Source organism: Leucoraja erinacea, chromosome 7 (genome assembly GCF_028641065.1).
Source record: "Leucoraja erinacea ecotype New England chromosome 7, Leri_hhj_1, whole genome shotgun sequence".
NCBI lineage: Eukaryota > Metazoa > Chordata > Chondrichthyes > Rajiformes > Rajidae > Leucoraja > Leucoraja erinaceus.
In genome coordinates, this window is record NC_073383.1 from 35,812,618 (window position 1) to 35,833,540 (window position 20,923).

Consider the following 20,923-nt stretch of genomic DNA (forward strand, 5'->3'; position numbering starts at 1 on the left):
CAATTACATCTTCAGAGGTTTCAGAGAACATTACTAACCTGCGCGCGAATGTTTGGGCTTGGTGTCTGCCTTGGATAGTCTTGTCAGTGTTCGGTCCTCCTGAGTAGGTCCTGCTCGCTCACAAACTACTGAGAGAAGGATCGAAAGGTTGAGGAGACAGTGGCCATGCTGGTCACCATGTCTAACTAGGTCATTTACTCCATGGTTTATATTTCTAACTAAACCTCTGACATAGAAGCACTCAAGTATTAACAACTTGTATTTGTGTGGTGGAACTAATGTGGAATCCCCCCCCCCCCCCCCCCCCCCCCCAACCCCCTCCCCCCAAGGTGCTTCATGAAAGGTTCATAGATAAAGTTTGATATTGAGCTAGAGCGGGGCTTGTAAAACAGATGCCCAACGTGATAGATTTTATTGAACATTTTTGGCAGAGGAGAGAGAGTGGGAGAGGCGGACAGGTTCAGGGAAATAATTCCAGGGATTGATACTGGGCACCACCACCATCAGTCAAGCACACAGATCGATCAACAGATAGTGAGTGATTCTTTTCAAGATAATAACTCTCCTTCTTAAATAGTGGAACCACTCAGCCAACAACATAATTTTCATGTCGCCATATATTAAAGTTTTCTGCCAATTCAGCTCTGTGTTCACAACTGTGGGCGTGTAACTCAGAATGATACCAGGCTCACAGATTATGTCCTGCTCTCTGGCTGGGCTTGTTATCCCATGAGGATTAATGATAGGTTATTGCTTGAGATGTTTAAAGGAGGCGCTGGGCTAGATTCCTGGAAGGCGTTCTCCTTTCCTAGGAGCATTATAATATTAGAGAATAAGCCAATAATTGGAGCAGGGGCAGTCAGGGCAGGCATAGGGAACAATACTTCATGGTTATTGGGTGATGGTTTCAAATGGTACGGTGTTGTTGGGAAAATGGAGGGTAAGCTCCAGGTCAGTCAGGTTCAAACAAATTCTCAGGAAGTATAAATGGCTTTCTCCACCAAGCGCCCGCCTGGGAAGCATTTGTAGGAATTCTGCAGCTAATCTTGCTGTACTGGGTGAGGGGCTCGGGGACTTGGTGAGGAACACAAAGACAGTGTTGTCTCGAGGCTGTGTTTGACACCCGTACAGAGAACCACCTGAGCAATCCTCGTGCTTTTTGTGGCCACTAGTTTTATGCGGGGTAGGCATTGATCTGTCACTGTCTTTCCGATAAACAGTTGGATGAAATATTGTTCCACGAGAAGGGGGCATGGAAACAGGGAGGCAGGAGGGAGTTCTGCTGGAGAAGGTTCACAGGCAGGATGAGACCAGAGGAACATCATAGTGGAAAGAGTCACCACAGGAAGATTGGACCTGATGGCTTCCTGTTTGGGTGAACTCAGCTGACAGCAGACACTCACGTTCCCAGTTCTGGTTGCCATTCTCAGAAACACTGTAACGGTGAGTCATACGAGAAGTGGCAAATGCATTTTTGGGTCATTTTAGATGTGCCACCTCCTACCTCAGTAGCGTTCCTTGTCTTATGTGCTTGCACTATCTAGTGTGAAGGGCAACAGTTACTCTGACCCTGCATTTCAAGAAAGAACAGATTAAGTCTACAGAGAACCTCAGAGTGTCCAAATGTAGTTTATGGCCAATTAAGTATTTTCGAAGCCTAATATGGCTGAATCAGCATTGGTATCACGATGCTATCACATTGAAGGGTCACAAGAAGGGTCCAGAACTGAAACGTCACCCATCCTTTTTCTCCAGAGATGCTGCCTGACCCAGTGAATTACTCCAGCACTCTATGTCTATCTTTAGTATAAACCAGCATCTGCAATTCTTTCTTTCCACACTTGGTATCACTTCCCTGACAGCAATGTTGAAGGGAAAATCCCGTCAGCCCTGTGATTGATTGGTCATGTATGCATCCTCCATTCATTGTAATTTCCTGCTGAAATTTCTGGGGTTGAAAGGTGGATGGAACGAGATCAGCAGGTAAAGGAATTGATGGAAAGGGAGAGGCTAAGATAAGTAAGTCTGATAGAAGGTAAACAAGGACAGGTTAACGAGCGTGCTGCCATCCTTCATCCAATATCCTGGGCTGAAGAATGTTTATTTCAATGCAAGGATTATGATGGATAAAGCAGATGAACTTGAACCTGAAAAGTGCTTGAAACTATAATGCTGTGCCCATCACAGATACTTGGTTGCGAGAGGGATAGGACTGGCAGGACAGTGAAGAAAACTGTCAAAGGATACAGCAGGGTATAAAACAGCTACAGATATGGGCAGAGAAATGGCAGATGGAGTTTAATCTGGAAAAGTGTGAGGTATTGCACATTGGGAGGGCAAATGTAAAGGGAAAATGTAGTTAATGGGAGGACTTTCAAAAGTAATTGTGTACATTGGACAAGTTGTGAACTTGGGGTCCAAGTCCATAGCTTCCTGTTAGCAGCAACACAAGTAGATAGAGTGGTAAAGAAGACATATTGTATACTTGCCATCATGGGTCAGAACAATGAGTATAAGAGTGAGCAAATCGAAGCAGCTTTATAACTTTATAACTTTGAACTCCCGGTGGCTCAGCACTTCAACTCTCCCTCCCATTCCCAATCCGACCTCTCTGTCCTGGGTCTCCTCCATTGCCAGAGTGAGCAGCACCGGAAATTGGAGGAACAGCACCTCATATTCCGCCTGGGTTGCTTGCGTCCGGATGGCATGAACGTTGAATTCTCCCAGTTTTGCTAGCCCTTGCTGTCTCCTCCCCTTCCTTAACCCTCGAGCTGTCTCCTCCCATCCCCCCGCCCTCGGGCTCCTCCTCCTCTCTTTTTCCTTCCTTCTCTCCCCCAGCCCCCCATCAGTCTGAAGAAGGGGTTCGGCCCGAAACGTCGCCTATTTCCTTCGCTCCATAGATGCTGCTGCACCCGCTGAGTTTCTCCAGCATTTTTGTGTACCTTCTATCTTCCAGCATCTGCAGTTCCTTCTTGAAAGCTTTATAAAACTGGTTAGGTCAGATTTTGAGTATTGTATGAAGTTCTGGTTACTCTATTATAAGAAGGACATGGATATTTTGGAGAGGTCACAGAAGAGGTTTAGCAGGATTCTTCCCGCATTAGAAGGTATTAACTACAAGGAGAAGTTGGACAAACTGGGATTGTTTTCTCCAGGATACTGGAGGGTGAGTGGATATCTGATAGAAGTTTATAAAATTATGAAAGGCATAGCTAGGGTACACAATAAGAACCTTTTCCCAGGGTGGATATATCAAGACTAAAGGACATAGCTTACAGGTCAGTGGGGGGAAGTTAAAGCGATGTGTGGGGCAAATTGTTTTTACACAGAGAGTGGGGTGCACGGTATACACTACCGTGGATGATGGTGGAGGCGGATATTACAGTGACATTTGAGAGGCTTTTGTATCAACACATGGATGTGCAGGGAATGGAGAGATACAGATCATGTACAGGCACATGAGGTTAGTTTCATTTTGCATCATGTACAGCACAGACATTGTAGACCAAAGGGCCTGTTCCTGTGCTGCACAGTTCTATATTCTTCTTATACAACTACTCTTCCTGTGACAGGTATCCGCACGTTTGCACATGAGACCTGTTTTCCATTTCATGAACCAACTGTGTTTGCTAAATTCTGTGTGAGTCCCGCCCTCCCTCCATCTGTTCCCTGGTGAAGTGCCGTTCTGTGCGGTACCTTCTCCCGAGCAGTTTGTGCTGCCGAACCTACCTGTGGTCTTTTTGTCCTGGATTGGGGTCATGTAGCCCCCCTCGTCCAGCTCACCCCTCTGCCCACGCTCCGACAGGAAGACGGTGGGGTCAGCGCTGTACCGCTGGGTGCTGCTGTCTTCCCGTTGCCGTGGGACCTGCTTCCTCAGTGTCCCATTGCAGCACATGTCGTCGAACACCTCCAGCGGAGAGGCTGCACCCTGTTCCTCCAGCGGGGTGGTCCCAGAGCAGCTGAGGGACAGCCCGTGCACCGGCAGCCCTTCTTCCGGCCCAAAGACCCCGTCACGATACACAAACTGGTTCTGCTGTCGGGCAGAGGGGAACTGGGTAAACAACCTGCATTGATATAGCGTCTGTAACCCAGCATTTACAAATATCATCAAACAAACCTGAGCTGGAGGTGTGTGAGCATACAACAAGGCAACAAGCCCTGCTTTACCGAAGGATTAACGAAGGAGCAGCAGTTAATGCTCAGCCCACCAGCTAGTTCAATCATTCAGTGATTGGATTCAGATTAGGAGCAAACATTGGACTCCATTCCCCGAGCCTGCTCCTCATTCAATAAGATCAGAGCTGATCCGACCATAAGCTCAACATATCTCGGCCTTCCTCATACCCTCCATGCCTTGTTGAGGTATCCACCTCGATCGCAACAATATCCAAAGGCCACAACATTTTGATTTATCCACACACACATGCACACACAAACAAACACATAAACACTCACAAACACCATATACCCAGGTTCACTCACACTCATTCACACACACAAACATCTACAAGTACACATGCATAAACCCATACACACTTCTGCACAACCCATATACATTGCACACACACATATATACACATGAATGTGAACACACATATACGCACTCACAAACATAAACACACATTAACACTGTCAGTGTCCTTTTCTGACGTATCATTAAATATAAGGTAGACACAAAATGCTGGACTAACTCAATGGGACAGGCAGCATCTCAGGATAGAGTGAATGGGCGACATTTCGGTTCGAGACCCTTCTCCCCATCATTAAATATATACAATATACACTGTCTCACAGATACATACACAAACACTGAAACTCACACATTGTCACACACACCCCCTGCAGAGCCGGCCTTAAGCCGTTTGGACCGATTGCTCCCAATTGGGCCCCACGAGTAAGGGGACCTGCGCCAGAATCATCTACTCTCGGCTCGGGAAGATCTACCCCGGGGTGGAGGGGGGAGAGAGGGGCGGAGAGAGAGTAGAGGGGTGGAGGGGGAATAAAAGGGGTAGACGGGACAGGGGGGGGGGGAGGGGGTGCAAGGGGGAATGGAGAAGGGGGAGAGGGGGAGGTGGGTCATTCGCTCACGGTCCCGAGGCAGCGCTCCTGCCCCTCCAGTCGCCGTGCTTCACGCACACAGCCCCGGCTCCACCCCCTCTCTCTCCCCCGGGGAGACACGGTGAACACAGGGAGGGCCGGGCCGGGAGTTGGAGCAACGTTTACAAACCTCGGCCTCAGCTCACACCCGGACGCCGGCATCCGCTCCTGCAGCCGGCCCTCTCCCTCCCTTCTCTCCTTCCCTTCCCTCCCTTCCCCCTCTCCTTCATTCGCTCCATCCCTTCTTTCTCTTCTTCTCTCCCTCCTTTCTCTACTTCCCTCCCTCCCTTCTTCCCCTTCTTCTCTCCCTCCCTCCCTCCTCTCCCTCCCTCCCTCCCTCCCTCCCACACACACCTCCCTCCCTCATCCCTCCGTTCTCTCCCTCCCTCCACCCTTCCTTCTCTCCCCTCCCACACACACATAACGCACAGACAACTAACACACACATCACGCACAGACAACTAACACACACAACTAAGTTAGGATGGGGTAGAAGCCCAAAGTTGAAGCCCAAAATTTAATGCCTGGACTGGATTTTCACCAATGATTATTGGTTTTCCAGGATCTATTTAATTAAATTACCTTTTTTTTCATTTCAGTCACTAAAACAAGTGGTATTGTAACTATGTACTTTTCAGAGGTGATCTACACATTTTGTTTGTTACTTGTAGGCTTACATGTATGCAATTTTATATTAAAATGTAGCTTAGATCTGTTTGGTACATTAAGTCGCAGGCACTTTTTAAGCACACATTTTGATTACCTTCCATTCTACCATAGAGATATAAAGTCTATAATAGACTTTAATTATATTTCTACGAATCTACAGACCTTGGCTGGGAACCTGGGGCTCACCAAAATTGTTCCCAATTGGGCCCCGCACCTCCCAAGGCAGGCCCTGACCCCCAGAGACTCAGGCAAAAACATGCACACTTGTGCACATGCATTCACTGATAAACATACACAACAATCATGTTGACTCCATACAAACTGACATTGCACTGATACAGACACATACAAAAGCACACACTCATGGACAAATCACACAGCACAAGGCACCCACAAATATATTCACACTCTTACATACAACAAACACAAACTCACACTAGTTGTATTTATGCACAGCAAGCTCATTCAAAATAACACACATATAAACACAGATATGCACACATAATCTATATCCATTCACTGTCACACATTTATACACAATCCCTGACATACACACACACATACAAACACACCATATGCACACCAAGACAGACATCATGCAGGCATATACACTCACGCATCACAAAGAGAAAATCATGCACACACACACATGCATTCACATACAAATAAAAATGAAACACTATTATATGCACCCAAATATTCACACTGAGACACATACTCTCCTACATGGATGGATACACACATGCACATGCTCATATACAACCACAAATACACCACATACTGTCTCTCTCACGCACAGAGACTTACATGCATAAGCAATCTTATAACACTCTTGAACTCCTGCATATTCTCACACAAAAACATGTTTAAACACACACATTGTCACATTCTAACATACACAATTCTTTCACAAAAGGTCACTGACACATACTCAAATACACTCATACAAAAACACACACTTATGCACAGTCTCTCTCTCTTTGACATACATAAACTACCTCACACTCTCACATACATATACACATGCCATTGCACACATAGATCATCTCTTGCTCACATACAAACATATGATCTCTCTCTGTTACACTCACCCACACCAATGCTCATAGGAGTGATTCTTCGTTAAGTGTCTACTTTGAAGTTTCTTGAAACTCGATTATAAAACTTAAATTTTTACATATTTGAACATTGTTTCACATAGATGAACACCTCTACTATGGGGAAAAATATGTTTGGCACAATCTTTTAGAGAATTTAATTCATTTTTTCCTCTACTTTTTCCAGGTTGCCCATTGCATTCAGTCATATCTGTTGCATTTTTATGATGAACAACACTGTAAAATATAACTGATTTAAGAATATAAAATCAAATTTTTTTCACAGACTTTCAAATCATAGAGTATCTTCCTCAAATAAACCACCAAAAAAAAACTTTTTCAGTATAACACATTGATTTTAAACCTTCGTAACAGTTTACTGCCGAAAAAAGTGGTGATTTTCAGCAAGAATAGTAATCATCGCATAACGTTTCACCAACTTCGGGAAAAAAAAATAAAAATAGCACTTTACATACATACACACATACTGTCACATACACATGTGTACATAAACACACACACACTGATTCACTCACTCATACACACTCATGCACACACTTGTACATGCATATGCTTACACTATGTCTGCTTTTCCACCACTCTCCAGCCTTGCTCACCCAGAGAGGGAAGGCTGCAATGTTAACTCCCCACTTTCATCTCACACGTACTCAGGACCTTGTTTAACCTCTCTTCTGAAACATGGTGCTCTAACAACATCGTTTTGACCAGATACCAGGCCAGTGTTTGTGCACTGTGTTGGTCTCAACGCCACTGATTGCCACAGGAGAGTGGCCACAGTGCAAGTATGGCTTGCTATTGCCAATGACAGACTGGGTTACGATTCCATGTCCTGATAATTCTCACCTGAGGGAGATTTTGTCCTGTGGGAGAATCTAGAACAAGTGGCCACAGTTTTAAAATAAGGATCTGGTATTCAAAGCAGGAATAAGGTGAATTCATTGTTCTCAGACATTTTATCAGGTTTTGGAACTCTGTTCCTCAAAGAATAGTGGAAGCAGAATCTTTGACTCTTTCTAAGTTATGGTTGAGAGATCCTTGATGAAGAGGGAGTGAAAAGTTACCACTGGTAGTTGGCATGTGAAGTTGAGGTTACAATCATTGAGCAGAGTGGCGCAGTTGGTACACCTATTATTTCACAGCTGCAGTAACCCGTGTTTGATCCTGATCTCCAGTGCATGAGTTTGCATGTTCTTTCAGTAACCACGTTTGTTTCCCCCCAGATGCTTCAGTTTCCTCCCACATCAAAAAGGAATGTTTGTAAGCCAAATGGCCAATGTAAACTGCCCCTAGTGTGCAGATGAGTTGTGGAATATAGGAAGAGTTAATGGATCTTGAGAAAGGACAGAATGGGATGAGTGTAAATGGGAGGTAATGGCAGAGACTCAGTGAGCCAGAGAACATGTTATATTTTGTTATAAATGAAACTGTGCTTGGGTAAGAAAAAGCATTCTAAGTGAAGGAACTTCCGTATCAGCTAATGGTCTGCTGATCACATTTGTAACCTGTCTTACCTTGGCCATATTTCAGATACACTGGTATCACTTAGTTGCTTTTAATGGCTGGTATATCCAACCTTCTTTTATCAATGTTCTAATCCTCAACCAACTGAACAGACAGTTGTTTAGCAGCAACCTGCACTAAAATGTTATCACTCAGGGAGGCTTTTGTGCCCATCATTAATTCACAGACCTTGATGTTGTAATCTGATGTCTATTAAAAAATAATCCAGACATATGTGCTGTACTTTCCACTGACAAACATACAGCAATCTAAGACCGCATGACCAGCAATCATCAATATTAATTTCTCCCAAACTATCGTTGGAAGATTCAATGCTGTTAATTGTTTTAATTATAATTGTAACTATCTTCCTGGGACAAACATTTTCTTGTTTGCAACAGGTGCCACTGCAGGACTTGAACCTTAGGTGCCAAGTATTCATCAATTTGTCCTGCTCAGCAACTGGCCAATTCAATCCATGCCCAGCATGTTCGTTTGATGCTTACGATGCAACCTTGCATCTATCTTGGCATAATTCCTGGAAACAGAGGCTGGAACAGTAACCTTCTTGGCAGCAGGTTCAAACTGTTTTGAAATTTCCAGTGGAAGGAGTGTGGGACAAGGAGAGAGCAACATTGGTGATGCTGGTAGAGAGCCTAATTCTACTCTCGTTCTGCAAGACCATTTCCAATACAGCAGGACTGACATCTTGCACATTAAAATAAGAAGCCATCTCCTTTGAATTAGCAAGTCTATTGAAGTTTTAAATGGCAACGTTGCATTTTCATTGGGTAACTCATTCCACAGAATATGTTTTGCATTATAATTATTTCCTGAACTGACCCCACATTAGTGGTGGTCAGACCTAAAAACCTTGATACAGAGCATTGTTTTGTACAGTGCTGCGAGCAAGACAGCTGATGGGAAAGGTTGTGGGCTCAAATTGCACTGCTGTGGGAACTGGGATGTGATCCCTGAGCTAAGAGGCAATGTTAAAATGTTGCATGTTTTCTGTGGCAGATTTGTACCTACCGACATCGCTTCTTGTTGCTGGGCAGATCGATTCACATGGTCCTTATCACAGGGACCACCTAAAGATGGGTCTGAAGAAGGGCCCCATCCCGAAACGTCACCTATACATGTTCTCCAGAGATGCTGCCTGACCTGCTGAGTTTCACATCTCTCTTTGGTAAACCAGCATCTGCAATTCCTTGTTATTGCACTGGGATCACCTCTTGGTTGTGGCATTAACAGTGTAATTTAAATGCAGGCAAACCTGTGTGGGTACCTGACCCCGATTATCTACATCCTTTTCAGTTTAGTTACTCAGACCACCTCCAACAAGACACCCGCTACACTGACCGCACCGCTCTCAGTTCACAACGCATGACCTTCAACTGCTGACTGATCTCCAGTCCCCTTCATCCACCAATCTCCTGGCACCCCTGCTCTCTCTGGCTCCAGGTCACAAACCTCATGCTCTGATCCCTGGCCTCCAGCTGATAATCTATGATCTTTCAGGTTCTATTCTATGAATCCCAAGCTGCAATTCATGACCCCAAGGGTCTATTTTATGACCCTCAGTCCATGATCCATGACTTACAGCCACAGATCTATATTGCTCAGTCCATCATTTATGAGTCAGCTCAATCCCAGTTACCACTTTCCCTTCAACCTAAATGAGCTCCAAACCTGCACCATCAGCCTTTTCTCTCCTCACCCATTCCCAGAAGTACCTGTCAGTCACCTTTATGTGTTCAGCAATGGTGCAAAATGTCACAGAACCTACTTAAAGACCAAATGACATTGGTGCTGATTCAGCTCATCAAGTCTACACCATTCAATCATGACCATCTTTATTCCTTTCATTCTGATTTATTTAATTATTTGAATTTAAATACTCAATTGCTGCGATGGATTCTAGCTCATGCATCTGGATCAATGGTCCAAACTCTGGACCTGTGCTCACTGGAATTTGGAAAGATGAAGGGGGATCTCATTGAAAATTACAAGATAATGAAAGGCCGAGATAGAGTAGACGTGGAATGGATGTTTCCAATAATAGGAGATTCCAAAACCAGAGGGCACAGCTGATGGCTGATTTATTTTTCCATCTCAACCCCACTCTCTTCCCTTCTCCCCGTTACCTTTGTTGCGCTTCCTAAACAAAAACCAATCAATTTCCATCTTCAAATACCCAATGCCTTGGCCACCCACAGCCATCTGCGGCAATGAATTCCGCAATTTCACAAATTAAAGAAACTCCTCCATCTCCATTTTGAAGTTACGTCCTTTTATTCTGAGGCTGTGCCCTCTGGTTTTGGAATCTCCTATTATTGGAAACATCCATTCCACGTCTACTGTATCTCAGCCTTTCATTATCTTGTAATTTTCAATGAGATCCCCCTTTCACCTTTCCAAATTCCAGTGAGCACAGGTCCAGAGTTTGGACCATTGATCCAGATACATGAGCTAGAATCCATCGCAGCAATTGAGTATTTAAATTCAAATAATTAAATAAATCAGAATGAAAGGAATAAAGATGGTCTTGCTAATGATGATCATGAAACCACTGGATTGTTATAAGCGCTCTCATAATTAACATGGCTTTCAGAACAAGAAATAAGCATTCCTTCATCATCAGGCCTTTGTGTAGACTCGTCAATGTGGTCAACTCTCACCATTCTTCATTTTAATGATGGGTAATAAATGCTACTGTGGTCAGCAGGCTCCATGACCCACATATGAATAGATAGGTTAAAATCAATGGCCAAATGCAGCGTCTTGAGATATTTTACATCCTTTGTATGTTTTTTACCAATGTTATCATTTAATGCTGAGCAGTAAAAGCCATACACAAATCCCAGGTGAGGTGGGAGGAGAGGAGAGGAGAGAGAGGTGGGGAGAGGGGAGGGGGGAGAGGAGATGGGGGGGGGGAGAGGGGGAAGGGGGGGGGGGGGGGGGAGAGGGGGGGGGGGGGGGGAGGAGAGGAGGGGGGAGAGAGGAGAGGGGGGGGGGGGGGGGGGGGGGGGGGAGAGGGGGGGTGGGGTGGGGGGAGGAGAGGAAAGGGGGAGGAGAACGTAAAAAAAAACATTTTAGAACCAAAAAAATACACATTCTGCAAGCATTGTAAACCAAAAGAGACACGTTTTGCAAACATTTTAGAACCAATGGACACTTTTTGCAAACATTTTAGAACCAATAGACACATTCTGCAAGCGTTTTAGAACCACTAAGGACACTTACATTTGAGTAGACATGTGTTCAGTGTTATTCACAGCTCAGAGAAATGTGACCCTCTGCCTTCCTCCATCTTGAAGAGACTGTGAGGCACACCACTTCCTGGTTTAATAGTCCCCCCCCCCCCCTGCCGCCAGCAGGGGCAGCAGAAAGAATGGGGAATTTTGTAAAAACATTAATATCTCTGTCATTTTCCATCTATGGGAAAAATCCTCGGCACACATAAGGCGGAGGGGGGCTCTGAGCAAGCTGGCCAAAAATGACGGCCATAGGTGGTGGCATTCTCTCGGAAATCGCAGCACAGATGGCCAAAACCGGTCAAGAACAGACTTTTAGTAATATATAGATGATTAGAGGATTGCAAATGATGGGAGAGAGGAAGACATTGAGAGATTCATGGCTCTTAAATGAGTGAACCTTGAGAACCTTTGGATTTAATCCTGCAGGCACAATGAAACAGTGTGGAACGGGAATCAGAAGCAGGAGTATGAGTGAATATGTCAGGTGGAACATTGCAAACTCTGAATGTATGGCATACATATTTGGCAGGGATTCACAAAAGCACTAGCAGAGTGGCTGTGCTTTGTACACCAAAGGACAACTCTACCATGTATTGTTAGTCTGGAGGAATTTTTAAATGGGATTCAGTCGAATGCTTGCTGTGGAAATCAATGGACTAATTCTGGGCATAAGGGGTGATAAGCATTTTACTCTGTCCGGGGAGTCCATCAAAGAAGAAATATCAAGCAGTCTTGCATTAGTGTCCATCTGTGTCATTAGATAAATAACAGATGATGTATTAATGACTGGGTGAGTCTGTCATTGAAGTTACATTTCAGGTCATCCTTCACCCCTGCGTCCCCCTTTCTCTCTTCAGATTTACCCCTGGTCCTCCCATTTTTGTTCCCTTTCCTATTATGAAGTCTATCCTGAAATTCCTGTTCTGGAATCCTTGCAATATTGCCATCAACAGCAAACTGAGCACACTCACCACTCAGTGTGCAATGGCCCTACTGCTCACACGTCACATTGATCAGCCCAGTACAACGTTACAAGTGTCTTTTGAAGTCTCTAAACAATTCCTCCTTATTTTTGATCTGCAAGTATTTCAATATGCTGACTTTATTAAACAACATTATTTTACCTTTGGTGATTTTGTGAGCACATCTTTATGATGACCGGCACAGGTTGAATTGGAGCACTGGACAAATTCAACATGGGGACACTGTTAATTCAAACAGAGGGGTTCTTTCAATATCATCACCAAAGGTAAAAGTGGTCAACTAATAAAACAAATGTGCTGATCATTAATTTGTAACTTTAGCAAGCACCTGGGAGAATCAAAGCAAAATAGACCAATTCTATAAACCGTACCCCATTGTGATAATAACATACAATAAGGTAACATTGTTTATTTCATTTAAAGCAATTTGCTGAAAGAATCATTTGGAATGAATATGTTCAGCAACAAAATGGTGAGTTTATAGAATTCCGTGTTGATCTCTTCCATTGTTAAATTCCATTCAATTCAGAAGTATTAAAAAAAAAATTAACTACTTGAATAAAAAAAGGTCTAAATTAAGGAAGCCAGAAAGTTGTTCCTCTGCCTTCCACTACCATCATTCATTACCCACTCACTCAGCTGTGCAGGCATCCCACTTTCCAACTGATGCAATGACATGCTGCCTATTCTCCTATGATTCCTCTATCCAAATTTCCAGGGTCTTATCCAATTGACTAACCTCCACTGGTCATTCACAGAACTTTTCAATTACTCTTCAATTCTCTCACTCTTTTCTTTCGTTGTTCCATTACTCAATAACTCTATAATCCTGTCTATCTAGTGTGTTATTCCTCACTTTGCACTGTTCGGCCACACTGCACAAACCAAGTTATGCTATTGCCCACAAAACTCACTTTACTCTCTACTGACCAATCATTTCACTGTTGGATCTCCTCTTTGCCCAATTACATTGTTTTATAAATCTTATAATACCATTGCAGAATCACTCCATTGTTCTGCCACCCCAATGTTAAATTCTTCCATTCTCCATTCATGTGGTTGTGTCGTCTATCCTAGTCTAATCAGTCTCTGAACAGTCACCACACTACCCTTATTTACTACAATGCAGAAGCAGGCCATTTGATTCTTTGGGTCCATGCCAGTTCCACCACAGCAATCTCATCAATCCCTTCACTGCTCCTAATTTCCCTTCAGTCTATTCTCTTTCACATACCCTTCGAAGTACCTTTGATTCTTTCGCCACTTATATTGAGGGACAATTTACAGCCGCCAGCTACTTATCTACTAGCATGACTTTGGGATGTGGGAGGAAGTGGGAGCCCCCAGAGGAAATCTTGCGTTGAGAAGAACCTGCGATCTTCACACAGAGCCCAGGAACCATCACCTGTGAGACAACAGCACTAAATGGAACATCGTCATCCCACCCTAGTGAGCTTTTCTACCTATTCCGTCTCAGAAACCTTCATCCACTTCACTCCACTGTCATCCCGTTTATTCAAAAGTTGAAAGCTCTGCCATATAGTGTCCTTTCATTCCAATCATATTATTTCACTGATCTTCCATTATCATAAATCTATTGAAGCATGTGGCCCTGTGGTCATCTAGTTAGATTGGAACACTAATACCCAATCTCACCAATACCGTACATCATTTCCGACTGTCCCACTATGCCAATAACTGGTGATATTGTCATTAACACCCAGAGAGTTATGAATTTGTGGAATTCTCTGCCTCAGAAGGCAGTGGAGGCCAATTCACTGGATACATTCAAAAGAGAGTTAGATAGAGCTCTTAGGGCTAGCGGAATTAAGGGATATGGACACAAGGCAGGAACGGGGTACTGATTGTGGATGATCAGCCATTTTTTATTTTTAGTATGTTTTAAAGTGTGTATTTAGTGGGGTGTTTTGTGTTTTGTGTGGGGGGTGGTGTGGGTAGTGTAAGGGGGAAACCGCTTCGGTCGCCTCCTCCATGGAGAGGCGACTTTTTCCAGGTCGCCTCCCCCGTGGCCTACCATCAAGGATCGGCGAGGTCTTTCCCGGAGACGTGCCCGGGGCTTCAGCGGCAGGCGCAGCGTGGACTCGGCGTGGAGCGGGTGAGCCCTCGCTGGGGCACGCTGGAGGGGAGTGGTCCGTTTCGCTGGCCCGGGGCAGCCGGCAGCCTGAAGCCACGGTCTGCAGAGTTCCAGCTGCTGCGGCGTCTACAGCCCGGGATCCCTCGTGGGGGACCCGGGGGGAGAAGAAGCCGCCATTGCCGGCCCGCGGATAACTTCTACCGCGGGCCCAGCATGGACTTACCATCACCCCTGAAGGGGAGCTTCGACCGCCGGCCCTGCAGTCTACGGTGCTTCTGGCTGCGGCGGGGACTTTAAATCTCAACCGCCGGCCTGCGGCCTACACAATCTTGAAGCCGCGGTCTCCGGTGAGGAAAGACCGATCCTGGACTGGACTCTGGACTCTGGTCTTGTCCACGGGGGGGGGGGGGGGGGGGGGAGAAATGGAGGAGGACAGCCAAAATTTTTTGTGCCTTCCACCACAGTGATGAATGCTGTGGTGGATGTTTATGTTACATGTTGTGTCCTGTTTATGCATTTTATTATTTTGTTAACCCATCTTTATGCTTTGTATGGAACTGATTTTTAAATTTTGTAAAGCACTTTGGGGTCAATGAAAATTGACTATAAATGTGCTATATAAATAAATTTATTATTATTATTATTATTATCACATTGAATGGCGGTGCTGGCTCGAAGGGCCGAATGGCTTAGTCCTGCACCAATTTTCTATGTATCTATGTATTTATGTAACATTCAGCTGTTAAGTTAACTTTATCAAAATCACATTACAACAATTGATAACTTCCCAAATATAACTGTAAGCATGTTTCAGTACAGAATCGAACCCTGAGGGATTCTCGGCCAATGTTAAACCAAACTCACTCTAAATGAATGAAGATAGTGTGGTATATGGGTTATAGCAAAGACTCTACAGGAAGATTTAATGGGCAACAAAATCATTGACAGCTGGCACTACTGACAGCTGGCAATGTGCTAACAGCTCATCCGATGTGAATAAACTCAAGTAGATGCAACCAATCCATCTCACCGTGAATGCTCTAGCATGCATTACAGGAGGTCTTCTGTTTTAATCAGTTCTATTCTACCATAAAACACATTTCAATGTCCATTACAATGTGATATAGTACTTGGTGGAAGCAATTGCATGAAGTGCAATGGCCAATCTATTCATTTGTTGCTTTTGGATTCTGACTTTAAACTACCAACTAAACAATATACTGATGGTTTAACACTTTAAGAGTTAAAGAGATATCTACGAACGGATATGTCAATGTCGCAAAAAAGTAACAACGATTTGATTTGCTGGTTTTTCCTTCACTGGATTATCAACTTCTCCCTCAGTCACCCTTTGTCATCAGGTTTCCACTGCCTTTATCCAGTGGAGGCAGATGCGAGACGCAAGTGCTCATGGTGGATGTCTGGCATAACCATTCACTGAGGGTCAGTGTACTCTTGGGGCAGCACATCAGCTGAAACCACTGACCATACCATGATCTAATGGAATGCAAAGATAATCCCCAGCATCTTTTCCATCTTCTTCCAGTCTTTCTCTTCCACTAACACTAACATCAAGTGCCGGGAGCAGTCAATCACCTGCATGCCATTTCCCTCCCACCCCAGTTCAGTAGACTACGCTTACTCCTAAAAAGGACATAGAGTGCTGGACTAATCAGCAGATCAGGCAGCATCCCTGGAGATCAAGGATAGATGAAGTTTCGGTCGGGTCTCTTCTTTATTGGTTTTAAGGGGACGGAAAGAAAGCTAAAATAATTTCATTTCTTTGTTTTTATGTTGAAGCATACTCCCCCTGCCCTTGGCTGAGTTCACAACATTTACCGTTTTGTCTACTGCATTGCCTTATACTCCCCATGTTAATCTTATCCATTCCTTTTCCTTCTGCCATTGCCTTATTCTCAATTTTCCTTCCTGATCCACAAGACTGCTAATCTTTTTAATGGCTTTTCTCATCATCTTTGATTTGCCTTCACCCTTTGACATGAGTAATCCTCCTCCAATGACCCACCCTTGCTCTCATCAGGGTTCATCTGCACACATCCGGCTCCAGTCTGAACCATCTGATCAAAACCAGGGAATCACGTGCAACAACTTATCTCCCCAGTTGGGTTACCTCTGTTGCCCTACAGAGATCTGCCCTTGGCTCTGTCTGACTTTTCATTTACCAGCCATCCCTTGGTGCCACTTTCTTAATGCACACTATTCCTTTCCATCTGTATATAGTGCCTGCACCCAGCTCGACCTTTCTCAGTAGATAAGGGGAAATGTCCACTGGCAGACATTATCATTAGATCCTGCCATGCTCTCTTGCCTTACTGAGGTACAGCCAAGCCAATTTGGTGTCATATTTGAACCAAGATAGGCTTCTGATCATATGTCTTTTACTCCATCACCTAAATCTTCTTTCATCATCATAACATTGTCAGACTCCATCCCACCTCACTTCATCTGCTTTAGACTAAACTACAATAATGGTTTTCTTGGCCGCCATCTGCTTCCCACCTTGGTAAACTGCCGGTTATTCGAATATTGTGTTTATTTATTTTTGGTAACTATTTTTCCCATCAAATTTGTGGTCGGTCTTTTAGAAGGGACCAGGGGGTACTCATCAGCTCCTGTTTTTATTTCAGGCCTTTAACATCTGCAGTCTCTTTGAACAAGCTGTTCAATTATTCCTATCCTCCTGCTTTATCTCCATCACCCTGTCCGATATTACATTTTATTTATAGCCTCCTTATTTTAGGAAGTTATTGCTGAAAATAACTCCATGACACTTTCAGACAGCGTCATTGCAAATCATAACAATTCTCTGAAAGAAAAGTCCTCATCCTTTGCCCGATATTTTTGCATGATCTTAAATCTCTGTCATCTGGGTGTACGCCACTACCTAATCTACTACTCAAAGCCTCCCCCACTCCCCTGATAATTTTGACGACCTCTGACCTTATCTTTTATCTGGTCCAAGAATAACAACACAAATTAATCTTGTCTTTTCAAATAACTGAGTTCCTTCATCCCGGTAAATTTCCTTTGAACCTTCTCCAAAGACTTTACAACCTTCAATACATGGTTCCCAGGACTGGACACAATACTCCAGTTGAGTTCCAATAAGTGATTTATAAGGGTTTCCCATCACCTCCTTATTTTTGTGCTCAGTGTCGCTATTCATTAAACTTGCACACTTATATTAAACACCGTCCTCCGTCTGATCTGTTTTGTGTTTGGGAACTCTTGTGGGATTTTGCTTTGAATAGTTTGTCTCTATTATCACAAAGCTCTTTTATTCAGTCTCTCTTTTCCAGTGTGCTTAGATGTTAGGGAATTGTTACACAAAACAAAAATCATAAGTTCAAAAACAATTTGCCACGCCTTTTGTTTTTTTTTTTCAATATATCAACCAAAAACTCTCCATGGACGTTAAATTGAGTCAAATCCAAACCAATTGAATTCAGTCCAATTAACTCTTAAAAATCGTTAATAGGAAAGTAAAGCCTGTTCTGTACAAACCATCAATCTGTCCAAGATTTGATAGAAAGTTCCCTTCACAATGTGCTACACAGTCCCAGGGCAAAATTTATGGGTTAAATATAGAGTAAGCACCCCTCGACACTGACCCATCAGATCGTCGTCAGCTGGAAACTCCACAGATCAGTTTGCTCCGTTGTATTTTAATATATTAATGTGCAGTTTACTGTTCTCTCCAGGTGGCATTCTGGTAAAGGCAGCATTCTGGTATTGGATTAGGTTCTGCGGTATTGTAAACCATTGCAGTATTAGATTTACTGTACTGTACTGCATTCCATGGCACTGTATTGAACGTATATAGTTCTGCTCTACTCTAGTATTGTACTAGACTTTTTGAACTTCATCTTTTTGGATTGCATTTGATTATTATTGCAGCAGTGCATTGCACTACAATGTACTGTACCTTACTGCTGGTACTCCACTACTTTATTGGACTATCCATACTATTACCACATTGTATGCATTGTACAACATTGCATTATATTAGACTGCACTGTCTTGTCTTGTACTGTTTGTACTGGACTCTATCTGATCATATTGTATTGTAATGCACTGCATTGTGCAACACTATATCAGTGCCTAATATTAAGCATCATATATTCACCCAATTGCACAGTACTATACTGCATAGTATTACACCCCACAGCATTGTACTGGGTTTACTGCAGTGCACAGTACTAGATGAAAGTAAACACTGTATATTAATCTGCAATATAGTCATCTGTACTATATTGCATTTTTCTGTCTAACATTGAACTACACTAAGCAACACAAAGAGTACCACTCAGCACTGTAGGTGTTCCGCTTCATTTGCGCACATAAATAAGGAAACAAAGTTTTATGTAATAACGATAAAATTTCAAATTACTTTGAATCCATTTCTCATCACAACTAGTTTAACTAAAAACATCTAATCAGAAATGTACTTGATAGACACCCCACCAATTTGAGAGAATTGTGGAATCAGTGTTTTTTAAAGGATTTCCTTCCTGTTCTGTAGCATTACTTTCTCCCAGTTCCATACTTTTCCCCTTTCTGCTCGTTCCTGTGACAGGCAATACTCCAGAGTTGGAGAGATTTCCCAGGACCTCAGAAACCTCCAGCAATCCCCACCTTCACTGGTCATTAAAAGGTGAACGAGATTAGGAAGGGTGATCTGCCCCCTTCTCCCTCCTTGCCTTACTGTAAGTTGCTTTGTCTCCACGCAGCACCTTACATCACCTGCTGGGCAGGCAGAGGGTGAGGGAGAACCCATCTCTGTATCGGGGAACAGTTCCCCAGTGCAACTGGCCCATGCACTGAATCCTACAAGTAGTAAAGAAAGTAACTCTTACTGATTCTGAATGGCTTCTTCAAACATCTCTTATTAACTTGAGTTTATCTGGTAAAGGATGTTCAATACTTACTCCTGTCATGGGAGTGTAGGCAGGTGGAGGGCTGTGTCCTGCTTGGCTCTGGTGGGAAGAATGGAATGATGATTACATGAGTGGCTGCAGGAATGGCACAATGGAACAATGGATGCAATGCACAAAAATGAACATCAAAGAAAGGACAAATGTCATGACTCTGCAAAATGGAATAGTGGTTATGAAAAGCGAGACATCTACTCATTTAATGAACTGACTAAAAGGAACTTTTCAACATCAATTTAGTTGCCCAGGAGCTGATTGTATTTGGAATCTAAATTTTCCCCTGAATTCCATAAAGTTACATTATTTAACACTAGCAATTCTCTCTCTCTCTCTGTCTCTCTCTCTCTCTCTCTCTCTCTCTCTCTCTCTCTCTCTCTCTCTCCCTCTCGCCCCCCTCTCTCTCTCTCGCACGTGCGCTCTCTCTCTCTCTCTCACACACACACACACATGCAAAACCAAAATGTTTCAGATGAAGGAAATCTGAAATATAAACAGAAAATATTGGAAATGTTCTGCAGGTCTGGCAACATTTGTGAATAAAGAGAAACAGGGTCAATGTGTCATGTCAATGGCCATTTATTATCTCAAGCCAACATAAATGTATTAAAAACAGACATATATGCACAGGTGGTCATACATTCATGTTCATATGTACACATGTATATACACCCAAACATGCATCCATTTATTTCTACAAAGCCTGCCTGCAGTACTGAAGATCTGTGTCCCAGACCCTTTCAAGCCTCTAGCCAAACTGCTTCAATGCTGTAACAACACTGACACCTACTTGCCAATGCTGAAAGCCACCAAATGTAAAAAGTGCAGGACAAATCCAATCTAGCTAATCACTACCCAGTCAGTAACTTCAGTCATTAGCCAAATGATGCAAGTGGCTGTCTACAGTTTTCTCAAGAAGCAATAACATGCTATTAATGCCCAACCTGCGCTTCACCGGGACCATTTGGGTCCAGATCTCCTCACAACCATGATCCTAACATGGACCAAAGAGCTGAACTTCAAAGGTGAGGGGAGAGTGACTACCTTAAACATCAAAGCATCTTTGACTGAGCGTGGCTTCAAGGAGCCTTGGTAAAGGGAAGTTAATGGAAATTAAGAGGTTAAAGCTCCAACAGCTGGCGTCTTACCTTGCGCAAAAGAAGATGAATATGGTTATCGAAGGTTAATCATTTCAACCTGCAACTGCAGGAGTTCCTTGGGCCATGTCCTAAGCACTACCACCTTCAGC

At 43.6% G+C, this 20,923-nt stretch overlaps 1 protein-coding gene across 4 annotated transcripts in view; it reads right to left on the bottom strand.

Annotated features, from left to right (window-relative positions):
• Positions 1-20,923, bottom strand: part of LOC129698887 (receptor tyrosine-protein kinase erbB-4-like) — an 804,589-nt gene that overhangs the window by 14,069 nt on the left and 769,597 nt on the right. For 2 of the 4 annotated variants that reach the window (XM_055638279.1, XM_055638277.1), the window contains 4 exons: positions 19,672-19,719; positions 12,769-12,849; positions 3,730-4,033; positions 39-128 (listed from right to left, as the gene is read on the bottom strand). In XM_055638279.1, coding sequence (XP_055494254.1) covers positions 39-128; positions 3,730-4,033; positions 12,769-12,849; positions 19,672-19,719 — 523 coding nt within the window. The remainder of the gene's footprint in view (positions 1-38; positions 129-3,729; positions 4,034-12,768; positions 12,850-19,671; positions 19,720-20,923) is intronic. The other 2 variants (XM_055638278.1, XM_055638280.1) reach the window with 2 other exon arrangements.